The 14,376-nt window shown below is 42.6% G+C and overlaps 1 protein-coding gene across 1 annotated transcript in view; it reads right to left on the bottom strand.

The window, feature by feature from the left end:
- Window positions 1-6,058, bottom strand: part of URB1 (URB1 ribosome biogenesis homolog) — a 683,114-nt gene extending 677,056 nt beyond the window's left edge. The window contains exon 1 of the mRNA XM_069204026.1: window positions 5,785-6,058. Within this exon, the coding sequence (XP_069060127.1) occupies window positions 5,785-5,917 (133 nt within the window). The 5' untranslated portion in view covers window positions 5,918-6,058. The remainder of the gene's footprint in view (window positions 1-5,784) is intronic.
- Between the last annotated feature and the right edge of the window lie 8,318 nt (window positions 6,059-14,376).

Genomic DNA, 14,376 nt, shown 5'->3' on the forward strand with positions numbered 1-14,376 from the left:
CAGCGGAAAATCACAATTTAATTCTCTAAGCAGACATTTTATGAAATGCCTAAGAAATGCAGCTTGACATGAGGCAGTGCAACTAGGCCAAGACCTCTGCTAAGTTAAGGCTTTCAATTAATAAAGCTAATACATAATGCATAACCCTTAATATGACATATTACTTACATGAATCAAACATAAGCTCAACATTTCATATTAAAAAGCCACTAATAAGTACATTTCCTGAATACTGACGGCCACTCACGAGGTCACAATTTCAAAGGCATGCATTATTTTTCTCTAAGTTAATAAATTTTCTACACAAATTCAACAATTCAGAATACATGAATATTCATTAATAATATCATCAAGACTTCTGCGTTAGCATAGGCATATAGAGCCGGCGTTGCTTAGAAGCAGGATGATCAAGTACTATCTTTCACTATAATCCTGCAGTCTTTAAAGCCTGCCACAGCAGCCTCTCCCTTCATTGGTCACTGCCCTTGTGCCTTTGGTCTCAAGCGCTCGGCCTATCACCATCAGCAGCGGACATCTCTGCTACTCTCCCCCACACCGTGGTTGTTACTGTGGGATCATCAGAGTTATTACCAGCTCTTAATGCGCTAGGTAAGAGAGGTAGCAAAAGCATAGTCAAAATATAAAATGCTTAGGCTGTATTTGTAAAGATAAATATTCAGTAAACTTCATGATGGTCGAGAAAACTATTGTGCCAGGCACCGCATCAAAAAAGTTTTGCCAAAATCCTTTTCATTTATTAAAGTTAATTACAACTTAACTTTTTATATTTTGAGTCTAGATTATTTTATGTGCCTCACTCAGATTCACAATGATAGTTCCAATGTAGGGAAAATAAAGGTTTGCGCATGAGCACCAGCAAACACATGCGACGGATAACAACTAAAATGTATACATTGTCCACAAAAACGTATCCAAAATTAAAAGATGTTAAAAAGTGACTTCTGTAGTGATGTGCATTTCACGCCAGTAGCCTGGCTTGTGAGCTGCTAGGCTAGCTACTAATTCTGGGCTGATGCAGTCATTAGTTTAAAGATTTGCGTTAAGTGTAATATCAGTGAATCGTCTCTGTTTTCTTATCTGCATCAATCTATAAAAGATCACTGATAAATTTCGTTGCTTGTATCTCAAATGGAGACCAAATAGGTCTCTGATTCCAAACCGATGATCAAAGCACAACAGTATGCCAGTCTAGTGCTTTGACTGCAGTCCTTGAGTGCTATTTCCATTGTTGAATCAACTGCGCTTCGCGTATTCTGTGCTTGCACTTAGACTCAGTGCACAGGCTGCAAGCTGTGTCACCTGATTGCATGACGGCTCCATTTGAGACAAGCCTTCTTTATGTGCTGTCTGTGCCTACATGAAAATGCAGTACAACCCTTCCCTCAGCACTGATGTCAATATCTCATCTCACCCAGCCACTTGGGAAGAGAGGGGGCACTCTGATAAATCTTGCCCTGTCCTTTGCCTTACGTAATTGTGAATGAGAAAGGAAGGAGGTTTAAACGCATCATGGGCTCTCTGGATCAAGTTTTGAAAATGTACGATGCCCGAAAGTTTTTTCATACACTAAGATTTTAGGACCTTTAATCTACAGCTATCACACTTTATTAAATTAAGCTGGAATTCATGTGTGCTGTTGCATCTTTTGCATAACCCCATACAAATTCTAGTTTCAAGGACAAATTAGAACTTACGTCTGCAGGCTTTGTTCATTTCTACTTAAAGGGCTTGTTTTCTACTCCATCGAGACACATTGCTTTGCGAAGTGCAGGTCATGGTGTCCTTGTGCTGTCACCACAGTTTCCCACGATTCACTGGTGGGTGGGTGTGCATGGCTGCATTATTAGGAGTGCATTACGATCTCTGTAGTTTCATGGGATGGAACTTGCAGGGTTCTAAAGCTAAACCTACCAATTAAGAGACCCCCACCAATAAAAATGTACAAGGGCTTCTCCTATTTCTTGGCAGCAAAGTTCTAATGTAAATCATACAGCATGTTGACCTCTTCTTTTCTAAAGAACTCCACATTTGCATCACTCAGCATATAAGCTGTGCAGGCGTGGGCTGTGCGGAGCTTGAGTTGTGCAGTGTACTAGAGATGCAAGGAACAGGAGTAATATAATGCGGGGTATCAACTGCCTTACATACTTTCTGCACAGGGTACCCGAGCTATGCTGCGTATGATCTTTGCAGTGACCTGTGGAAGATATGAGCTTTATAAGAAGCAGGAACATGGCTGTGCATATTTCATGCAAAAGGAAGGGATTTTGCATGAGGGAATGGATACATATGAGGTGTAGAGCAGTGGTTCCCAACCTGTGGTCCGGGGACCCCTTGGGTTCCGCGACTGCTTAAAAAATTAAATAATATTAACATATTAGGCCCCCCGCTTTCAGTAATGACTTAATGGGAGGTACTCGGATTCCAATAACGAGTCAGAGGGGGTCCCTGGTTTCCAGGAATGATAAAGTGGGGGTCCACAGAAATCAAAAGGTTGGGAACCACTGGTGTAGAGTGTATGTGAGCTGTGCTTTAAAGGATATAAGTTGCTCCAGAAACAAGGTGTGCCATGCCATGCCCATAGTTTGTGCAGAACACGAGCTTGTGGAGTTTGAGTTTTACTTTTCATGAAGTCTGCATGGGTTGAACTGTAAGAGGCAACTAAGTAAATTGCACGAGCTGGGACAGGTATCCCCTTTCTTCTTCACATCTTTACTGACGAGTCAGTGCCTGCTGTACCCACAATACGTTATTGTTTTTTCAGTGGCCCGTCTTTAGGGTTTTCTACCGGATGCGTTTACCTTGCTGGCTTCCTCGCAACACCCGCATTGCCTCTAAAACAAAAGGGTAGTGACAAATTCACCTTTGTTTGCTAAAGGTTTGGTCGCCCAGAGTTTATTTGGTTTGTCAGGGCCCTCATGGGTCAAGTGCAGTAAAATCAGGTCGAGTATTCAAGTCAGATACAGTGAAGAACAGTGAGCAGGAATCTCAGCGTGCATTGCTGATAGAGGTTCCAATATAAACAGGTGTGCAATCTTCTGCAGCATTTAACAATTTGTGGCTACGTGTAATGCTTCCGGAAGGCTCCTTTATTATATGCAGGTGTGTGAAGTAGAGTGGAAGCAATACTGGTGATTTTATTTACTAAATAGACACTGTACCCTAAAAAAGTGATCCTTGAAAAAAAAGGAACGGGGAGCAGGTGGTTTTCCTATACTACTGTGCAATTTGTATGCTTTCAAAATAAAATAAACTCCAAAATATTTGCAACTTAAAAATGGTTTAATGTTGCAGAAAACGACTATGCAGATCAACAACATTAAATACCATTTCACTAAGGCATAATTTAACACATCATGTTTGGTGCATGCAGATATTTTAAAAACAAAATAAAGGCTAATCAAGTAAAACCACTATAAAAAAAAAAAAACATTTGCTCCTCCCCCTTTCTTACACAATGTCGCAAACGTGCATCCGCAGATCTATCAATTTATATAGATGCAGAATTACGACTTTCATGAATTCATAAGAGATTACATGAGTTGGCCTGGAAACCTACAACAGTTTTAGGTTTCTATCATATTCTTTACAAACATATGTATTTTTCCGTGAGGTAAATTTATGACTTTTTCCAGGGTGCAAAGGGGGGTTAGAAAAGAGTTTGTGATGTCGTCAAACATTTACATTGCATGCATACACACATTTGTACTGCAATCCAGGTCTGGGAAAAACACCTCAATCAGTGAATAGATTTTCTTCCACAACTCTTTTTGCAAGTGAATCCTTGTATAGGTCCAAAACCAAACTTTGTGTTTCCAAGCCAAACCTGCATGCATGGATAGCGCACATTCTGACACTAGAAAGTAGTCTACAAATGCTTTACAAACTATAAAGGGCTTGTGATTGTATATAGTGCTTGTATATGATTACAATTCTAGCAAACCAGGGAACCAGGGTAGAGTGAGATTAAGTGATCTGACCAAAAATTACAGTGTGGACAGTGTCAGACTGGGAGTCTCCCTGACCCTACGTTGTAACCGTGGCACTGGACTGCAAGTAGAATCTACGTTTATTTACAGTAACATTTTATGAAAACAAGTGAATGTATACAAATATAATTGCCAGGGCAATCTACAAGACTCTTCCTCAAATAAGAAAGAGATCACCAATACAATTAGAGCAATGATCTGTCTTGAATAGTGCTGTTATCAGAACTTCAACATCATGAAAGTGCTGACACATTGAGCGCCTTACTGAGGCCCTGAGCAGAGCCCACTCAAACTGAAATCTGCAGAGTCTGTGAATATTAAAATATTTGACATAAACACCTGTGTGTTGAGAGTCCTGTACAATAAGGTGGCTTGAACAAAACCATGTAAGAATACAATTGTGATATAATGTGAACCCTGGCATAATCAGAGGCTACTATCCAAGCTCTTATATGAGAATGCTGCCATAATCTGAGACCTCATTGTATGGTACCCAATACGACTAGTAGATTTTTAACAGTACAAGTAGCTTTCTGAAGCATCTTATCCTTTGGACAAGAAGATATTTTATAAAATTCCACCCCCATGAGAGAAAAAAGTAAACCCATCTGAGTTTGAATAAATAAATAGTTATGACTGAGTAGTTTGTGCGAAAATGCATGTGGGTGATTATGTGTATGTTCCTTGGCAAATACCTGATCTACTTGCATTTACAGCAAACTGACAAGACAAATCATGATTGATCCTCCCACTTCACAATCCTTTTACAGGGTTTCCTATGCATATTTGCATGAAGTTGTGATGGGTAATCATGCAGTAGTAAATGCTAGGAATCCTTGAGGCATACGTTTTCAGTCATAAATCTGGCATTGAGAATTAGGCCCACAATGTCAATATATTATAGGATGGAGGAGTGCAATATTAAATGCTCTCTTTCATGTTTACTGTGAGGTAGAGTGTGAAATGGGGCAGCAGGTCAAAAGAACACAACTCCTCTCCTGGTGTTTTCTTGCTTATTATTGGAAAGCTACACTGTTAGCTAAAATAAAACTTGAAAAATATTTTAGTCCCAGTCCTTACTGCACTACACAAGCACTCCAATGCAGTGGGACCCTCTCCAGGAAGCCTTACAATATTCTTGCTCCTCTCACCCTGCTCATCTCACCCTGCTGATCACTGATTGTTTTGTAGGGAAATTTGAGATTTACAACCCACGCATCTTACTGACTAAGCTACGCCCCTGCTCTTAATTGGTGGTCAGAGGCAAACACCCCCCGCCCCCTCACCCCGCACACACCCTCACCTCAAAAGTGGTGGTCTTAGACCCCTTCTCTTCAGTGCTTCTCAGAGTTGAAGACATCTTCCCATCAGGTGTAGCCTGATAAACCGTTCCTCTTTGTTGCAGGTTTAAAAACTCCTTGTCACCGGTGCTGGTTCGCAACCACCTCCTCATACGTGTTGGTCTGTGGCTACTCTGTCCCTTACATTTCCCCAGAAGCTCATCTAACACTTAACAACATACTAAAAGGACAGGTATGCTAAATTACCATAACGAGTAACGGTCATATTCAAAACGACACTTAATTTTCAGCCTTGGACTTGGTCTTTTTTTAAAGTCAATTTTCAAGTATTAGAATGCACAATTTTCAATTTAACTTAATCAAGACTCAAGTCCCAATATGCACGGATATGGTCAAATAAAAATCTAGGGCTGGAAAGAAGGTGGTTCTCAGTGACATGGAGCAGTTTAGTAACCCCAGAGGGTCTCACTCACCCTTCATCGCCTCCTGCGTGTTCTTGAGCTGTGTTTTGAAGCTGGTGCCGGTAAACTCTTCCTTGGGTGGTTTGGCCTTCTTAGCCGAACCTATCGCCGCTGTGCACTCTGTGCTCTTCCTTTTTCTTGCCATGGCAGAGACAGAGTGTTCCAAACAGTTACAGCTTACTGACAAAAGTAGACTTTATTCCTTAATGGGTACTGAAAACTGTTGCCTTCTCCAGTCTTAACACATGTGGCTGATTGGACAGGAAGCGGTGCTACTCAGACAACAATCCCCCGGAAACAAATGTTGCGGTCTGCATCAAGTAGTAACACTACAAGAAAAGTCCACCATAAACGGAGAATAAGTCCAGACGCGAACGTAGCTGTATTGGTGGGATATGCTCAGCGAATCATTCGGAAGCAACATTCACAAACTCCTGTGCTCTCTCAGTGATCGCTTTATCGCTGAGGTCAAAGCCGCGAATCTTGCAAAGTCGGTCATCTTGGAACGGGATCAATTCCACAGTTTAGGAATGGAAGTATTACAGTTCTTCGTGGGGGGAACACATTCATGGAAACACACCGTTCAAACAGGTTAAAGACGCGGCCATCTTGAATGAGGATATCAACAGCACACACTAGAGACAGGTTGAATTACGCGCTAAAAAGCTCAGTGGCATATAAACTAACACGTGTTTTCGCTTTCACTTTTAAAATGCTATCAAGCAGTCGACTTGTTTATATAACATCGTTAACATTTATATTTTCTATTTTCACCACTATATACAATAAGAGTACAAGTCCAAGTACACGAAGCCTTTTTCAATAAAACGATGACATCGGCTTATTTACTTGTTTAGTTATTTATTTGTTTTGTGTACTGTTGAGAGAGCGTAGCATATATAATCAAATATTAACATGAAATGTTTATGAACTAATGTATAATAATGCTGCATAGAAAATGTATTAATGTATTTTTGCTAAACGCATGCTTGAAATGTGCCCACGGGGAGTGGCCGGCAATATATACAGAGACTAATGAAATTGACTAATAATGATGAAATGTATTAATAAAATATGGTTTTACACTAATATTAAAAGGTTATATGCTAAAGTTCTGCTAATAAATCGTTAAGGCCTTAGTTAGCATGAGTTGAGGCCTAGCTGCCTGGCTCTCATATTAGTTGTGTTTTTCTAACGTACAGTGTGCTGACTTGCTGAAGGACATGAACTCTTGTTTTTCCAAAGCTAGAAGATGAATGTAACTGTAGTAGATCGGTTCTCATGAACTTCGACTTGCTTATAGAAACATATTAGCTGAATGCAAGTGTAGATTATTACCTGGTACAAGGTCGCCTGAACCGGTACAGACAATGGAGCTACTGACTGAAGATGTGCAAAAGACCACGAGAGGATGAAATCATACCGGACAATCTACCCGCTAAAGACGTAAATCATAAGGACCAATAAACTACGTGAGAACTGTTATGGGGTGACAAATTTGATGAACTAATTGAATCCTTATTGGAGGGAGATAGTGGGGTACCAACTTTGACCAATTAAATTTTAGGGGACTGCACAACGAAAAAGGGATAAAAACCTATGACACAGCGAGCCACTCAGATTAATTAGGGAGATGCTATTGATATGATCCAGAAACTTTGTCACTCTGTTTGGTGACTTGCTAGATTGGTTCTTGAAACCATTCTTGCCTTATGTTGCCTGTTTATACATTACCTCCTTATGAGGGAAGTACCTTTACCCCTTTGCCCGACTTGCTGAGTTCCTGGCGGATGGCGAATTGACTGATGTCCTGAAGACAAAGACAGAATCTGTATGCTGACCCAATACGGAGGGTAACTATATGACAATGAAATTGTGATTGTCTGTCTGCTTTTCCTTTCTAGGTACCAACTGCTCCCTTTTGACAGAGACCATAGTTAGAGGTTTTCTAAATTGATGTTGCTAAATTGTTTTGCATGAAGCCCAACATGCCAATGCTAATTCGAGGTTAGTGGAGGGGTTCACTAAATGATGCAAATAGACAAATGACTGAATCTATGCTTCGTTGAAGGGTGTATTAATGATACTCTGCTAAGGATAACCTATGTTGACGCCGTGTTATGTTCTAATAATTGTGATTCTTGCTTTGATGAAGTCTTATTCAAGTTGCCAAATTATGACAATGTTGATGAGCTTTTTGCTATTGAAGTTAATAAACTTGTTATTAGAATTGTAATCAATAGGGAATAAATATCACTAAAATCTTACTAAACTGGAGTGGTTATTCATGACTGAAAGGTCATGGTGGTTTCTGAGTTTTATTAATGTCTTTGACTAAAGTGAATTGTCTTTTAATAGTAAATATTGATGACGTTATTGATATATTGATTGTCATGTTGATTAGTTATCTCGTCCTAAGGTGTCTTCAATCAGGGTCAAAAGATTCATTGGCCTAAAACGAGTCCCAGAGTGTATAAATTAGTCATAAAGGGACGCGTTAGCACTGTTTTATATATTACGCCCACATTACCCGAATGGGTTAAGGTGCTTAACAATAGATGCGGCACATTGTGTACGAATGAAAACGTTTTTAGTTATATTAAGGACTCAGAGGCAAGGATTATGCATTTCTTTCTTCACCTTTATTAACCAGCCCACATCAAAGAACATCCAGCGAAACAATGCCTCACCTATTGGCCTGTACTTATGGCATGTCTGCGGGGGCCCTCTTGCCTATTTTTTTTTTCACGGTTTCATATAGAGTGAACTCAACCTGAAGGTATTGGAGTGCTTTACATGAGCACTGGTTACGTTACATAAGGATACATTCATTTTTGGTAGGCACAGGGAGATTAGGTGATTTGCCCAAAATCACAGTATGTTAAGTCGACGCTGAGGCTTCAATCTGGTTTCATAGCTCCAAAGTTGGTGGCTCTGGCCGTTACGCCACATCCTCTTACTTGCACCTGTGCAGCTCTTGATGTTCCTGCTGATTAGGAGGATACCTAGGTGCTCGTGCTGCCCTATCTTGATACGGCAAGGTGCACATCCCCCTACGATCATGCACTTCACCTTGGCGCAATCTTGGGGAAAGATAAAAACCACCAGCCCTACTCAACCTAAACTCGCATAGACAAATTTATCGTTGGCCAGGGTGAAGGGCCCCCGGCCACAGGGGAACCCTCAGGCGCCTGCCTACCGCCGGCCTCCAGAGGCCTCTCCACAGTCCTGTAGGCTATTTACACGTCACAATCAGCAGTTGAAATCAAGGTTTCAAAGGTCCATGTCGACATGGCATTCCTGTGGCAAGTTTTGCGCAGTGTCGCCACCTGGATCACAGAAGTTGAAGGGAAAATATCAACGGTGGAAGATGACATCTCTGACATGAAAGCCAAATTATCTTGTCTTATGTCTCAAACTGCAAAGCTGCATGACCGAGCAGAACATGCGGAAAACAGCTCTAGATGCAATAATCTTAGACGTGTAGTCTTCCCAGAAGGCTTGGAGGCATCGAAACCCCTCAGAGTTCTTGAAGAAGTGGATCAGATCCTGGATGCCAACGGACAAGGTATTCACCTGATTCGTGGTGGAACAGGCACACAGAGCCCTGGACCCTAGGCCCCCTCCCAGGACCCCACCCGGTCCTTGATTGCTCACATCCTTAACTTCGGGGAAAGAGATTCCATTCTTCGTGAGGCGCAACAACTTTGCACTACGAAAATTCCAAGATAATGATGTTTCTCGGACTATACTAGAGCAGTTCAAGTGAAAAGGAGGCCATATGTGGAGAATAAACAAAAACAGAAAGCACTGGGCTTGCCATACATGCTCCTGTCGAGCTGAAAGTGATCTTGGGAGGTAAAACAATTGTTTTCGACACACCAGAGGCCACATTGGAATGGCCTACAAAGGAGAGACAACTACATCACCTCTCTGCAGCCTCCTGGAGGACCTTCTCTGTCCTCTGGGAGGCCGCCCCCATAAAAAGACCTTGGCTGTCCCATCAAAATGAGGAACCCGGATCTGGTCCCACAAAGGCCGTGGAAACACAAGGACGAGGTTGCTGTCGTCAAACACAGACACAGTTGGCTCACATTCAAAGACCCTGCTGAAGGAGTCACAGACTGACCCCGTGCCAACCAACTCCACATTGCATGACACGTCTCTGGATGATTCCTCCCTCCCACAGCCTACTGATACGACTCTGGGGGATCATCAACGACCTTCGGAATGACTGAGGGTCATCCAACTGACTGCTGCAGTGAAGACCAGTTTCACTTAATGATGTTTTGTCTGAGATCCTCATAAAAGGAGGGCGTCCACAACTCCACGCCACTCCATGTCTTGTTCACATATTGTTATGGGGTTGTGTTATAGTTCAAGGGGTGACAGATGCTTCCGGGATAGAAGTATGGTGTGGGACTTGTGGGGAGATTTGTTTTTGTGTTGTTTTACTGTACATATAGGTTGTTTTTGTGCTATGCTCAATGTTTGCCACTATGCCACACTCACACATACAGCAGTAACATCATATCGACAAGTAGTGAAATGCCAGCCTTTCAACCAGCCCTTAATGCCGTGCAGGTACTGTCCATTCCATCGGCTCTCTTCCATACGTCAAGCTAACCTTCACAGATCTCCGGATCCAAACTTGGAACGTTAATGGACTTCTAGACCGTATCAAGAGATCCTCTCTCCTGCACGATGCCCACCATTTCCTTCCTACAATTCTTATGCATCAGGAGACATATTTATTGGGTACTCATTGCCCCTCCTTGCTTCATCAGGGGTATGTCAGGGATTTCAGTGCTGGCTACACACAGGGTTCTCGAAGGGTAGCAACTCTCCTTCACCGCTCCTTCCCTATGGTAGTTGATAGTGTCCTCTCTGATGCCTAAGCCCGGTATCTACTTCATGCGGGAGGAGTAGAGGGAAGGGGCCTCAATGTAATGTGTGTCTATGTTCCTCCATTAGTGACTGAACTATTGCTTCATGCCTTTTCAGACCTTCTGGCACTACAGAATGGTACCACAGTGGTGGGGGGACATGTTAATACAATCGTGAACACCAGTGTAGATTCTACGAGTGTCCCTTCTAGGCACAGATACACAAGGGCACGCCAACTATCCACTGGATGAACGCCCTCGATTTGTGTGACACATGGCATCTGTGGAACCCATGACAAAGGCAATAGGTGCATACCTCAGCAGCCCATCACTCACTCAAGTTTGCTGCACCTTCACAGCAAGGATATATGAATGGGGTAACTAAAATGGTAAGCTACTCTACTGGCTGACCAGAAGACCCCTGGTTATCCCAGTGATACCAGAGGTGTTGGATGCTGACAGTACCTCCCTGTGTACCACCGCAGCCATAGTCTGAGTATTTGCGGACTATTACCATTGGCTTATGCAGCAGTTTTGAGACCTGAGGCCAAATGGGTATCCCCATTGCTAGATGACCTCCCATTGCCTAAAGTGTCACAGGCTGAGAGGCAAGACTTGGAGCAACTTATTATGGTTGAATAGATAACCAATGCCATCTCTGGTCTGTCCACCGGGAAAACACCTGATCCTGACATCTACGTCACTGAATTGTATTGTACATATGGAGACATCCTGTCCCCCCATCTAGTTGTGCTTTACAATGAAGCTGCTAAGAGAGGTAATGTTCCACAGGAACTTGACATGATGACCATTGTGGTCATTCTGAAGTTAAGCCCTCCACCTATGGACTGTGCAGCCTATCTGCCCCTTTCCTTCATCAATGGTGAAATTAAAACCATTGCTGCATTATCAGCCAATCGATTGAAAGCAGTACTATGCACCCATATACCCTGACCAATGTGGCTTTATTCCGGCTAGGGGGAAGAGCCATCGTCTCAGGGGACTTCATGTGGCTTTGGCTCGTCAACATCTCTTAACATTACCATTAGCTTTGCTGCTGTTGGATTTTGAAAAAGCACTCGACACGGAAGACTGGACTTCTTTATTTCAGGTCCTATGGAGGGCGGGATTGGGACCTCGATTCTGCAGCTATGTCATATTGCTTTATTCTAACCCAACAGCACGGGTACAAATCAATGGCATGATTTCTGACCTGTTCCTAATTTGTCTGGGCACAAGGCAGAGTTGCTCCTTGCCCCCTTTATTTTTGCCCTTGTCATTGAACCCCTGGCTTAGCTTGTTTGTTGTGTTTCAGGGCTGGATGTGGGATAAAGGCCATGACGACCATATCACTTTTTATGCTGACACCAATCTTCTGTTCCTGGCTAACCTGTCAGACACCGGCACACATTGCCTTCAATGTCTTCGACTCTCTGGAGAGGCTTCTGACCTATGAGTTAGCCAGGCTAAATCAGTGTTGGTCCGGCTCAGCCCCATTAAGGAATGCATTGAGTGGCACTCATCCATTCCCATACAACACTTGAGCTTTCGCTACCTGGGGATTCAGGTCGTGCTTCATCTGGAACTGGAATGGAAACCTAATTTCAATGTGCTGATTCGAAAAGTGAGAGTAGATCTGAAAAGATGGGTAACTTTCCCACTGATTGTAATGGGGACACTAGCCCCTTACAAAATGATGATTCTACCAAGGTTTCTATACCTTTTTCAAAACTTCCCACAAGTGGTGCCTTGTTAGTGGGTTGGGGAAATGGATTCCCTGACAACGTTCTTTCTCTGGCAGAATTCCAAGCTGAGACTGCTCTCACTAAGTGCCAACAGGCACCTTATGATGGAGGGCTGACTATGGCCAATCTATACCTCTATTATATAAAGTCCCACATACAAGTCATAAATGACCGCTTTAGTGGGATTTGGACAGACCCAGCATATAGACTGGAACAGGCCTTGTGGAGCTTTGAGACCATATTGGGATTGCTCTATGGGGCTCCAATATCTAGGAATATACCAGAGGTGACCTGAGTTGTCCTCCTAAGTTGGCGGGTGGTACTTCAGCACACAGGTTGGGACTCACTCTACAGACCGAATTGAAAAAGGGGGATATGGAAGATTAATGGTCCAGTGTATGCCCTCCTACGGATACTATAATATACTGAAATACACTGTTCCAAAAAGTGCAAGAAAGAAAGAAACTGGGGTCCTAATACTTAGGAGCAAGAGTCCTCACACACTCTATTGGGTGTCATGCTTCATCATCGGACATGCTCCTCGTCAGACCGGCGCTGCAATGTCTGACGGGCTCCCCCTTTTGGGGGGCTCTTTGCCGGAGATCTTTTCTCAATGATGCCACAAACCCCAAAAGTGAGTAAGGAGAATAAAGAAGAGAGAATAATGGAAAAATTAAAATTGGTTCACAACCCTCTGAATAATCAAATTTATTAATCTATGTAGGGAAATGGCCAAGATTAAAAACGCAACAAGGGAGTGGGAAAGAGGTAATGCTCCACCACTCTATATTGGTTTTAATCTTGCCCATTTCCCTCACTGCTGAGGTGTGTCAGGTAATTCCTGTCCTCCTCTTGTTTCTACAAACCAATATAGAGTGGTGGAGCATTACCTCTTTCCCACTCCCTTGTTGCGTTTTTAATCTTGGCCATTTCCCTACATAGATTAATAAATGTGATTATTCAGAGGGTTGTGAACCAATTAAAATTTTTCCATTATTCTCTCTTCTTTATTCTCCTTACTCACTTTTGGGGTTTGTGGCATCATTGAGAAAAGATCTCCGGCAAAGAGCCCCCCGAAAGGGGGAACCCGTCAGACATTGCAGCGCCGGTCTGACGAGGAGCATGTCCGATGATGAAGCATGACACCCAATAGGGTGTGTGAGGACTCTTGCTCCTAAGTATTAGGACCCCAGTTCCTTTCTTTCTTCCACTTTTTGGAACAGTGTATTTCAGTATATTATATCACTCTACAGACCACCTTGAGGAGTGGGAGGTGGCTGAATGAAATGGTGGGACTGCAGGGCTTTGTTCAATGGGACGCAATAGGCATTTCCTTGCTAGGAGACTTCTGGTCTGGCAGCCACATTCTTTCAAGAACTTCTGTCGACCCTGTCAGCCATGCAATTCCATAAATATTTTCAGCTGGGGCATGCATTTAAGGGTACAACGCTTCCCAAATATAGCCCACCCAAGGCCAAAATCCTGATTGGTGCACTATTGAAGGGATGCATCTCAGAAATCTATCATTCCTTAATCATCAATTCCCTGATGCATTTACACAATTGCAGGCTCAGTGGGAGGGTTGGTTGGGACAAATGGAGGATGATGATTGGTGAGATGCTCTAATGGCCCCAGTGTTATCACTGTTTATTCTAGATTGTGATTGGCCTAAACATGCTATCTCCATTCCTCATATCTCTCTCCTAGCTCTCTCCATAAGGCACACCTTCTCCCTAACCCCACATGTTTTAGATGTCACCATGCATCTGTGGATTTCTACCACATGGTTTCGACATGCCGCCTTATTGTATTGTATCATATTCATATATTATTGTTTCAGTTAATTAAAACCATAACAATTATACAGTTTACATAATAAAAGAAAACCTGGCACTAAGATTTTATAATTTCTTACAAGGCAGGACTCCTGTTCACAAAAATTCAAAAGTGCAATCCATAGCTGAAATAAATCA

Source organism: Pleurodeles waltl, chromosome 8 (assembly GCF_031143425.1).
Source record: "Pleurodeles waltl isolate 20211129_DDA chromosome 8, aPleWal1.hap1.20221129, whole genome shotgun sequence".
Classification (NCBI taxonomy): Eukaryota; Metazoa; Chordata; class Amphibia; order Caudata; family Salamandridae; genus Pleurodeles; species Pleurodeles waltl.